This window comes from Octopus bimaculoides, chromosome 4, assembly GCF_046866305.1.
Source record: "Octopus bimaculoides isolate indiv1 chromosome 4, ASM4686630v1, whole genome shotgun sequence".
Classification (NCBI taxonomy): domain Eukaryota; kingdom Metazoa; phylum Mollusca; class Cephalopoda; order Octopoda; family Octopodidae; genus Octopus; species Octopus bimaculoides.
This window is the reverse complement of record NC_142931.1, coordinates 120,449,264-120,461,337: the sequence shown is the minus strand read 5'-3', so window position 1 is coordinate 120,461,337 and position 12,074 is coordinate 120,449,264. Positions and strand designations below refer to the sequence as shown.

Below are 12,074 nucleotides of genomic sequence, written 5' to 3'. Positions count from 1 at the left end.
CATTGGACACTAAACTTTGCTTGCAAAGACCTGTTGAGGCAAGTGAAATCGAAATCGAACCAAATTTGATGACTGGCACCCATGCCAACCTCTCCTTCATTGGACACTAAACTCTGCTTGCGAAGACCTGTTGGGGCAAGTGAAATTGAAATCGTAATTGAACCAAATTCGATGACTGACACCTGTGTCAGTGGAGCGCTAACAGCACCGTCCGAGCGTGATCATTGCCAGAGCAGCTGTCTGGCTTCCTGCCAGTGGCACGTAAATAGCACCATTTGAGCAGGATCGTTACCAGCGTCGCCTTACTAGCACTTGTGCTGGTGGCACGTGAAAAAAACATTCGAGCGAGGTCGTTGCCGGTGCTGCTGGACTGGTTCCCGTGCAGGTGGCACGTAAAAAACACCATTTTGAGCGTGGCCATTGCCAGTACCACCTGACTAGCCATCGTGCCGGTGACATATAAAAAGCACCCACTACACTCTCGGAGTGGTTGGCGTTAGGAAAGACATCCAGCTGTAGAAACTCTGCCAGATCAGATTGGAGCCTGGTGCAGCCATCTGGTTTGCCAGTCCTCAGTCAAATCGCCCAACCCATGCTAGCATGGAAAGCGGACGTTAAACGACGACGATGATGATTTTGTGATTGAGAGTGACTCTACCTCTTAGATGTACTTGATGTGTGTATATTGTTAAGAAGTCAAAATAATCTATAATATAACAAACATGTGTGTGTTTCTGCATATATACATGTTAGATGGATGAAATGCTGCTGTGCACTGGATCTGTCAGTTCACTTGATATGAGATCACCATGTCGCGCACATATGGTTGTGATGCGTGTGCCTGGTGTACCCTTATCAGACGGGTAGTCATGATGGGTATAATGGGCTTCGTATATTTTACCCCAGTGTCACTTTGATGGCATGCACTGCTCTCTCACTCAATAATAATAATAATCCTTTCTACTATAGGCACAAGGCCTGAAATTTGGGGGAGGGGTATAGTTGATTACATTGATCCCAGTATTGCACTGGTACTTAATTTATCAACCCTGAAAGGCGAAGTCGACCTCGGCAGAATTTGAACTCAGAATGTAAAGACAGACAAATTGCCACTAAGCGTTTTGCCTGGTGTGCTAATAATTCTGCCAGTTTGCTGCTTTCTAAATAATAATAATAATAATAATAATAATGATAGTAACTGACATTTTCATCTTGAACCAATGGTAAGAATCTAGTTAAATGTGAGTAGTTATTCATTTATTCACTAATACTCGTTTATTCTATTTGCACTAATTTTCATGATTGAAAAAAAGAAATATTCCGTCCAAATTATTTTAGTAGTTTCATCATTGTACACCAGTCATACCTTTAAGAGTTTTAGTTGATTGTAGTGACCCTAGCAGACAAATTCTACTTCAGTATGCATATGAAATTAAATGCCTCAACATATTTTCATTCAGCCATTCGTCACCATACACACACTTGTAATGGGATCCATGCAGGTGTCCCTTAGCAAATTTCATTCACCAGGTATATTACCTGCCTCATAGTTTTGGTAGAAAGACATTTACCCAAGGTGCTATGCACTGGGATCACTTGATCAGATTTGCTGGCAAGCAAACTTTTTGATGCAAGCAGTCACGTTTACACCCCTAGTTAAATGTTTAGTGATAGAAATATATCCCTGACAATTCTTTTAAGTTACTGTATTTCTTGAACCTTCTAACCAAGAGAATAGGGACAAGAGAAAGAAATGCAAAATAGTAATTAAAATTTTTTTTTTAAATTGTCTATTACTGAATAAGTCATAAACCCTTTAGCATTTACACTATTCAGTCAAAAGTAAATGCTTAATTATTCACATTGTTTTGAATGAACCATGCATTATTTTGTACTTTGAAATTTTGATGAGGTAACTGTAAATTTTTGGAATAATATTGGTGTAAGGGGCCAGATCTGGCCAGTTTGAAGATGAAACAGGTAGAATATCTTGGCCAGATATAGCCAGTTTAAATGCTAAAGAGTCAAGGAAATTCAGGTAATGTGATTTTTAAAATTAAAAAAAAATTTATTTTATGTGGTTATATTACTTGAAAAGGATTACTTTTGCTTCCAGAAAAACAAAGTACGAGTTCAGGGCCAGAGAGTGATGAAAGCCATGAAGAATCCGATATGTCCGTGGGCAGTAGTAGCAGGAAGGATGAAGAGAAAACTTCTGAAAATGATAAGAATGCAGAGAAGAAGAGCGATGACGAAAGTCTTGCAAATATTACCAATATCACTGAAGAGGAAAACCCTGAAGAAATGGATGTTCCTGATGAGAACACCAACAAAGAAGATCAGAACCTTAGCTGAGGTTCAAGTAGAAGAATAGACAGAGAAAAGATTTGTTTAAAATTTGGCTTGATAAAACCAGATTTTCATTTTATTAATTTTTTTTTTCCCCCTTGTACTTTATTGCACTGCGTTTGGTGCTTCTCGGTAAATAACAAGAAATCCAACTGTTGCCATACAGAATTTCTAGTCCTGCTAATCAAAATATTGGGAGTGAATTCTTTTTATGAATTTATACTGCTGTGCTGTCAAAACAGCAATACATATTGTTTTGTTATCTAAAACTACCCTGACTAGCCTTATGTTATTTATTAATGTTTATTTTTTTTTCTTCTGTTTGTTTTGTTGGTTTGCTACAAGACATTACGGGGAAGCAACCGAATGAAATTGGTAAGTTTTTCTTTGTAAATAAGGGGAGTAACTCTCAGCTTGAAGAAAACAAAATGCTAAAATTGTGCAAGGGACACAACTCTTAAAATGGACACAAATGATCGTTGTAATTTTATGTCATTTTTCGGAAGTTTTTCCCTTAAAAGAATAGTTTTTAATATAAAACAACAAAAAATAATAAATAAATAAAAGCACTGAAAGATTTCTTTTATCATTTCATTAACTTGTAATCTTGTACGATGTTATGTTGTGATTGGTTATGTATTCTATAAACATGGTGCTGTCTTTCAACCCTTGAATGCCTTAACTGATGTTCAAGACAGTCAAAGGATTTATTTCCCTGTCAAATAATGATAATATGATAATCCTTAAATATCTATTTAGGGATTTCTATCATCAACATTACTTACTGTGTTAATTTCAGTGACCTTAATTCCAATCTTGTTATATCATATGGGATTAAATCCATGCAGTTGTTTACCTAATGTGGAATCTACATTTTGGTTAACTGTTTTATTAGTGATTCCGTCTCACCACAGGACGTCTCTACTCCTACCCTACCCTCGAACCTCTCCAGAGTCTAAAGAAATTCCCAATTTCATCTTCACATGAATTTCACAAAGTCTGTATTTATTTCCGTTCCCCAGTCACGAAATAACATTTTTTCAAGGTTTGTACAGAAATATTTTATTAATATAAAGAAAGAAATTTTTTTTTTTTGTTCCCAGTTAGGCATTAGATAATAGGTCGGGAATCTTTCTTAATTTTTCATGTTTTAAAAAATAAAGTCCAAAATCCATTGTTCCTCATTGCAAAATGCTCTCTATTGATATATTACAGGGTTTCCCTCTCTGTAATATTTGATAAAATGGCAACTTACTGTTGTCAATAAAAGTAACTCAGCAAGTTTGAAAAACTAGAGATGATTTCTGAAATATTTTCATCTAATGATCTCTCTCTTTATTTTTTACCTTTTTTTTTTTTTTTTTGCCTTGTCATCCATGTCTTTTCATTAACTTGCTGGTTTACTACTGCTTTCAGGAATTCAATTTTTTTCTTCCAGTTTCTTTGCCATCTTTTTCCTTCCTCTCATAGTCCACTATGGATTTCCCACCGAGCTGTAACTGTAATTTGGAAGCTTTACATATTAGCTTAAGCCTTGAGCTTGCTATATAATTTTAGTTTCCAATTGATGTATGAGATATTTGTACTGTGCTATGTTTCTGGCTCCAGCTACATACCAGTTTTGCACTTCACACACACACACACTCTCTCTCTCTCTCTCTCTCTCTCGTTTTAATTCCTTTACTACCAAATGTTTACTTTGAAAAGGATATCTTTTTACATTTTGTAGGATATTTTGTCTAAAAAGAAAAAAATGAAATTCTCTGTAAACATTTCATACCAATAAATTATGTGGTAAGATTAACTAAAATAAATTGCGTTTTCTTTTTCTTTCTTTAAGCACACCATTTTGTTTTAGAAATTGTTGTATAATACTTTCAGCGCTAACATGAGGGTATGGTGATGGGTGTAGTCCACACTAGGTGATGTTTTTTAGGGCAACACTTTTGGGCCTGCTGTATAACCCCCTATAGTGGGTGGGCAACAAACTCAAGGGCTACCAGAAGTGGCACACATTCTAGCTCCACTACCGACTTTCTGATCATCTATCTGATTTTTAAACCTACACTTTACAACTATCTATCCTTTTACACACCACCACCATTAACACTGTACATAATATTTGTCTGTCAGAGTGACATCCTGGGGTTGGTGTTGGAGTTAGGCTTTGTGGATGTGTTGGTGACTGATCAGGCTAAGCCATACCCAAAAGGTTCTCAGGCAGAGTGGAGAGAGGATGATGGTGATAGTTGGGGATTTGGTGGCACTGGGTTTCTAGGTTTGCCTGCATTACTCAGTTGCCTACACATACACACACGCACTTCTGTGCTCTTTCCAGCTACTTTCAACTCTCTTTGGTCCCTCAAACACACTATCCCTGCTTAAAGTAACTGATTCTATCTATGCTCAGTCACCCATCACCTATTGCTTGCATCACTTTTAGACCCAACACTTTACATTATCCATTTAATCCTTGTCTATCAGAATTAGATCTCCCTTGGACCTTTCACCATGTTCATATTGCTTCCAGTTTAAAAGTTTAAGGTAGACATTAAATATGGATAAAAAAAAGGAAAAAGCTCCTTCCCATATCATATAGACTCATAGGAATGGTTACCTAGTTTCTGTGGCATACATATTCCTCTGGAGGACAGGATGCCGGTCTGTTGTAGGATTGGTAATTTTTGCCAGCTGAGTGGACTTGAAGAACATGAAATGAAGTGTTTTGCTCAAGAACACAAAACATCAACTGATCCAGGAATCAAAAGAACAATCTCATGATCGTGAGTCCAACACCGTAACCACTAAGTCATGCGTCTCCACAGATATCAAATATGATGGAATCTCTGTTTCAATGAGTAATTGTTTGCTCAACTGAGTGACCTACTCTGTGAATTGATGTGTGAAGTGACTGAGTATTCCATAGGCATAGGTACCTTTAAATTTTCAAGGACACTTAAGTGGGGCTGTGTGGTAAGAAGTTTGCTTCCCAATCACATGGGTTTGAGTTCAGTCCCACTGTGTGGTGCCTTAAGCAAGTGTCTTCTACTATAGCCTCAGGCTGACCAAAGCTTCATGAGTACATTTGGTAAACAAAAACTGAAAGGAACCGATCATGTATGTATGTATATGTGTGTGTGTGCACATGTTTCTGTCTCCTTGCTTTGATATCATCATGTGATAGATGTAAATGTTTGTCACCATCATACAAGTATCAGGTCATCCCATAAGTTCTGTCCAATTTTGAATAAAGAAAACAAGTGATCAAATGTTATATTTAATTGAAATTTAATCATCAGTGTACTTTCCCTGATTGTCTATGACTTCATTCCATCTATTTACAAGCTTTTTAATCCCATCAATGTAAAACTCCTTTGGTTTCAAAGCGAAGAACTCTGAAATGTCAGTTTTGACCTCCTGGCTTGCGAAAGTTATGTCCCCCAAATGATTCTGTAAACTACAAAACAAATGGTAGTCTGAAGGAGCAAGGTCAGAAGAATAAGGTGGATGAGGAATTTTTTCCCAACCAAGCTCTTCGATCTTCTGTGATGTGATCTTTGCAGTGTGGGGTTGCACATTGTCCTGATGAAACATCACTTCTTTTCGATTTACTAAAGCGGGTCTTTTTTTCTTCAAAGCTTGGTTCAAACGCTCTAGTCGCTGACAGTAGACTTGAGCATTGATTGTTGCATTAGGTGGTAACAATTCAAAGTGAATTACTACTTTGCAATCCCACCAGATAGAGAGAAGAACCTTTTTTCCATGAAGTTCCCTTCCCGGTTGTGGTTGAGCTTTTTCCCCTTTTACCAAGCCACTGTTTACGACATTTAACATTTCGATAGCAGATCGATTTTTCATCACCAGTCACAGGTCTATCCAAAAAGAGTGAAATAAGTTCGCGAGAATGGAGAGAAGAGCAGATGTCAGCGCAGGATTTGCAGTTGCTTTGGGACAATTCATGAGGCACCAATTTTCCAAGTTTAGGAATCTTTCCAAGTTGTTGAAGATGATGATGAACAGTTGTATGATTTGAACTAAGCTTTATTGCCAATTCTTCAACTGATAATGCAGGATTTTTTTCAAATAATGCTTCAAGGAGCTTATCATCAAACTCAACTGGACGTCCTGTTTGATCTTCATCTTCAAGGCTGAAATCGCCACTTCTGAATTTTGAAAACCATCTTCTGCAAGTTCTTTCATTCAAGCATTCTTTCCCATAAACTGAGTGTATGTTTCGAGTCGTTTCGGCTGCAGAGTTTCCTTTTTTGTACTCATAAAGCATTATGTGCCTCAAATGCTCTTTGGATACTTCTATGTTAGAAAGGGTTTTAATCAAAGAAATTTTTATTCTATTATTCTGTAAAATAATATTTAATTAGTTTAAATGTACACAAATGCATAAAAATAATTTTTAATTCCATTAGGCATTCTAAAATACTGTTAAATTTCATCAATTTTAAAACAGGTAAAATCAGACAGAACTTATGGAATGACCTAATAGTATTCTTCATATCCAATTTTCTGTGAAAACATGTCTGACCATGGGACAATATTGCCAAGTGAAAGTTGGTAACAAGAAGGGCATCCTTGCTCACTATATAGAAGAGCTGTTGATAGAAATATATAGTGTACCTGGTGTATGAAATGCTCAGAAAGACCCCTAGAGGAAATAGATAGTTTCTATTACCTAGGTAACCTAACTAGAAATAGAGGCGGATGCTCTGAAAGTATCGTTGCTCAAATAAGAACTGGCTAGGGAAAGTTCAGAGAGTTATTACTTGTTTGTAACAAAAGGCCTCTCTCTCAGAATGAAAGTCTGATGGCACAATGCCTGTGTATGAATAGCAATGTTACATGATTATGAAACTTAAGCTGTGAATGCAGAGGACATGTGAAGACTAGAAAATAGTGAAGCTAGTTTGCTTTGAAGGATGTGCATGTATTACAAAGTACAACTGTGTTGAGAGAAAAATTGGACATCAGAGGCATTGTGGCATGCAGGAAAGAAGGCTGTTCTGTTCTGGTATGGTCATGTGATGCAAATGGAAGAAGACAGTTGTATAAAGAAGTGTCAATCAATAAATGTGGAGAAGGGAAACCCAAGAAGACATGGGACAAAGTAGTGAAGACTGACTTCAAAATGTTGAGCCTCTTGGAGATGACAGGACCAAAATCAATGATGATATGCTGTGCTTCAGAAGAATCATCCATCTCTGCAACATTGAGGTCCTGTCTAGCTTTCTCCAACGACTCATCTTCTAACACCAATCCCTTCCACTTGTTCCTCTACAATTTATTATGTCCCTAATCACTTCCTCTTTCCTTCATTTCCTGTTCCCCATCACTGTGTCCTATTCAATCCCTATCTCTAATTATTTGTCACATTATTTTCACTCTAACACTTATCTACTCACCTATCCTTTCTGTTTCCCTTTCCTATTTCTCTCTTTCATACCCACCTTCTACCTCTACTTCATTGCTTCTCTCTCGCTCTCTCCAGATGGAGAAGCCATGTATTCACTTCTTCCATTGTTTTCATATCCCTCAATACAATAACCTACTTAGATATGGGATCTTGTCCTGCAGGTACTTGGTAAGTTCATCAGTGTTGGTGCCAATGAAAAAGAACCCAGTATTCTCTGTGAAGTGGCTGGCATTAAGAAGGGTATCTAGCCATAGAAACCATACCAAAGCAGATGCTGGAACTTAGTACAGCCTCTGACTTGTCAGATGGTGTTGAACTCTCCAACCCATGTCAGCATGGAAAAAAGAGATGTTAAATGATCACACCATCACCACCACCTGATCACCACCATCATCATCATTTAATATCCTCTTTTCCATGCTTTAGGAAAGAGGACATTAGTCAGGTAGACTTTGTTGAGGCAGATTTTCTACAGTCAGGTATCTTTCTTGTCAGTAACTGTCACCTGTTTCTAAGCAAGGTAATATTTCTACCATGACCACACATGGTTTTCAAACAAGCAAAACATGTGATATCACTTTAGAGCATGTAATTTATAATACAAATATAATTGCAGAATAGTTATAGTAAGAGACGGATGTATGTGTCTTAAAGAACTGAAATTCCAAGAGATATGAAGTATTGAAATAATGGTTTCAAATTTTGAAACAAGGCCAGCAATTTCAGGAGGAGGGTGCTAGTTGGTTACATTGACCCCAGTGTTCAACTGGTTCGTATTTTATCAACCCTGAAAGGATGTAAAGTTGAAGTCAACCCTAGCAGAATCTGAACTTGAGAACATACAGATGGACAAAATATTGCTAATCATTTTGCCCGGCTTGTTAATGATTCTGCCAGCTCATCACCTTAAACATTGAAATAATAAACAGTGAATCATTCAACCGCGGGAATGGTTGAATATATTCTTCAGTCCACTATTTTGTCAATTGCAGAAGCTTTCAAGCTTCACCATTAATTAATGTGAAATTTAACGTTTCTGGAATGGCACAACAATGCAGAGTGGACTATAATAACTGTTATAAAATAATTTAATTATTCATAGTGTAATATAATATTTTGTAATATAAAAATTACTTCAGATATTTCTAGGAATTAATGGAGTCACTGTTATATTCGGTTTTCCAACAGTTACTGAAATTTGTTGGAAGTGTCCATGCAGTGGTCTAACAAAGCTTCTTCCGGAATTCCTCATGAGAAGTGCGTGAGGGTGGTAATGTCTTGAGCTCGTGTGTGTTAGCATATACGCAGCATTGCTTCCAAGTTATGTTTTATATGTGCATTTTTTAAAATAATGTTTTGTTCCATGAGCATGTTACTACTGTGCGTGCAGGGTGTTGATGTTATTAAATAATATAGTGATTGTTAATTTCCAACCTGTTGTTAATTTGGGGCCCTAGTTTGTCAATGAGGATAGGCTCCTTAATTCTTAAATTTCCTAAATTTCTGTCATTGGCTTCAATTGTGACTGTTATATTTTTATCTGTATTCTAGCATCTGTCTAGATGTTTTCTGAAGGAGGAGGCTCACGTGTTTAGATGTTCTTTGATGCGAAGAACATTTCGCATCAAGTAACATCTAAACACATGAGCTTCCACCTTCAGAAAACATCTAGACAGATGCCAGAACACAGATAAAAACATAATGGTCACATTGTGTGATAGTTGGTAACAAGACAGGGTTTATGGTAGGAAGGGTATCTGGTCATTGAAAATCTGCTTCAACAAATTTCTTTTGACCCATGCGAGAATGGAAAAGTGGACATTAGAATGATGATAATGATAACTGTCATGGCAGGCATCACTCTGCAGGGAATTTTGATTTAATATTAAGCTTTCACCAAAACTAGAAGAGCTTCCACAGGCTGTGAGTCTAGATTTAAAAAGATAAATAAATAAAATTACCAGCAAGACAAGGATATCAGGTGCAGTCCCAGGCATTTTTTGAAGGGAGGGCACAAGGTCAGAAGGGTGCAGCTATTAAATCAAATTACAAGTAATAGCATTATTTAGAAGTGTGCACTTCTTTTCTTGAGTGGGGCACGTGCCCCTCAGCAACCCCTTCCTTGGCTCCACCCTTGAATATCATATAAAAACAATAACATTGTTGTTTAGCTCCTATATTAACCCTGATCAAAAGTTTTCCCAGCAGTAGCCTTATCTAGAACTACATATATTATCAAACATCTATTAGCTTTTTAAAATGGTAGGGTGTGAAACGAAGAAAATTTGGTTGCTATTTCCGGCATGTCAAGTGACCGCATAGAGGATTCAGTTTTATCTTGTTGTGGCTGTTGATGTTGAAGTTGTGATCTTAATTGTCTAGTATATTGTTTTTTAGGAGACGATTTAAATTTAAATTTTACTTGCTTATGGTCACTTTGTTCCACCACAGACCTTCATGGTCCACCGAATCCACTCTTATTCCCAGTTTCTGTAATGCATAGGGTACCATACTCTCATCATTATCATTGTTTAATGTCTGCTTTCCATGCTAGTATGGGTTGTGCAGTTTAACAGGAGCTGCCAGACTCCAATTTTCTATTGTAACATGATTTCTACAGCTGGATGCCCTTCCTAATGTCAACCACTTTACAGAATGTGCTATTTGTGTGAAGCTTGATGGATAAAAACCTGTTGTGTGTGTATACTGGTGGATGATGTCAGAACTGATGCATCAAACAAAACTATCTGGTGTAAAGAGATTCCATCTCTTTATACTCAGATCACCTTTGCTTTCCATCCCAAACAACATCAAGAAAATAAGTAGCAGATAAAGCACTGAGGTTGATAAAATCAATCCAAACCCAGCATGACCGCAGGCATGAAACCAGTAAAAATGATTAATTTATATGAGCCTAATCTAACAGAGCATATAAAAACAGATAAATGGTTTATTGTCTGTATTAGAATTAATTTGGAATAGATAAGTTTTGTTATTCAGATGAAGTGCAAATGGACAATACAGTAATCCAGACAAAGGTCAATATACTGAGTCCTTGGTATAAAGATATCAAACTCATCTGAATCATTCAATCAACTTAATTGTAAATATGCATCTAAATATGTCTGCAAATATATCTGCACTTCAGCTTATTGCTGTATGCAGTGGGAATTGCATAAATGCTAATTTCCTTTTTCTTTTCAGCATTGAATATCAAATGATTTTGTGAGTATTTTGTAACACTGCTTGAAATCAAAGACTTCAGCAATGTCCCAACAACTTCAGGTTTCTGTAAAAATAAAAAACTTATGTAACAAGTACCAGGCCCAAAAAAGAAAGTACCGGAGTCAATTTGTCCAATTAAAATTCTTTAAAGTGATGCCTCAGCATGGACACAGTGGTTGGCGTTAGGAAGGACATCCAGCTGTAGAAACTCTGCTAAATCAAATTGGAGCCTGGTGTAGCCACCTGGTCCACCAGTCCTCAGTCAAATCGTCCAACCCATGCTAGCATGGAAAGCGGACGTTAAACAATGATGATGATGATATGACGGGCTTCTTTCAGTTTCCGCCAACCAAATCCACTCACAAGGCTTTGGTCAGCCCGAGGCTATAGTAGAAGACACTTGCCCAAGGTGCCATGCAGTGGGACTGAACCTGGAACCATCCAGGTTGGGTGACTTGCCTGAACCAATGTAACCTAACCGTACCAGATGTCCTGATCAAGTGATAAGGATGAATGTCTGGCTTGAGGTTTAGTCACATTTCACAAGCTGAAATATCTCATCTGTGCATACCAAAACTACAGATTATAGCAGTCATTCACTAACTGAACTGTGTAATTGTGGCTGTTGAGAGTCTGTTGTCTGTTCATCTACTCAGCATCTAGTGATGATATTCAACATTGACTCAATAAGTTCATCTGCTGAAACAGTTCACATCCACTATTTTGCATCCCATGAATTTTATGTACCCTGGCTCAGATGGTTACCCATAGCTGGGACCCTAACAGAGTAGACCTTGCACCAATAGTAGCTAACAGGTTTTATATCCTCCTTTAAACCCTGGAACTCCCGAACCAGGGTCCCATTATCAGATGCAGTTTAAAGTCTTCGTATCCAGGACTATAATTTACACATTCTTTTATTCTTTTACTTGTTTCAGTTATTTTGACTGCGGCCATGCTGGAGCATCGCCTTTAGTTAAGCAAATCAACCCCAAGACTTATTCTTTGTAAGCCTAGTACTTATTCTATCCATCTCTTTTGCTGAACTGCTAAGGTACAGGGGACATAAACACAC

At 37.3% G+C, this 12,074-nt stretch overlaps 1 protein-coding gene across 7 annotated transcripts in view; it reads left to right on the top strand.

The window, feature by feature from the left end:
• Positions 1-4,163, top strand: part of LOC106874860 (endoplasmic reticulum junction formation protein lunapark-B) — a 101,302-nt gene extending 97,139 nt beyond the window's left edge. For all 7 annotated transcript variants that reach the window (XM_089351259.1, XM_089351258.1, XM_089351257.1 and 4 more), the window contains one exon: positions 2,117-4,163. In XM_089351259.1, coding sequence (XP_089207385.1) covers positions 2,117-2,355 — 239 coding nt within the window. In that variant the 3' untranslated portion in view covers positions 2,356-4,163. The remainder of the gene's footprint in view (positions 1-2,116) is intronic.
• Positions 4,164-12,074: the final 7,911 nt, after the last annotated feature.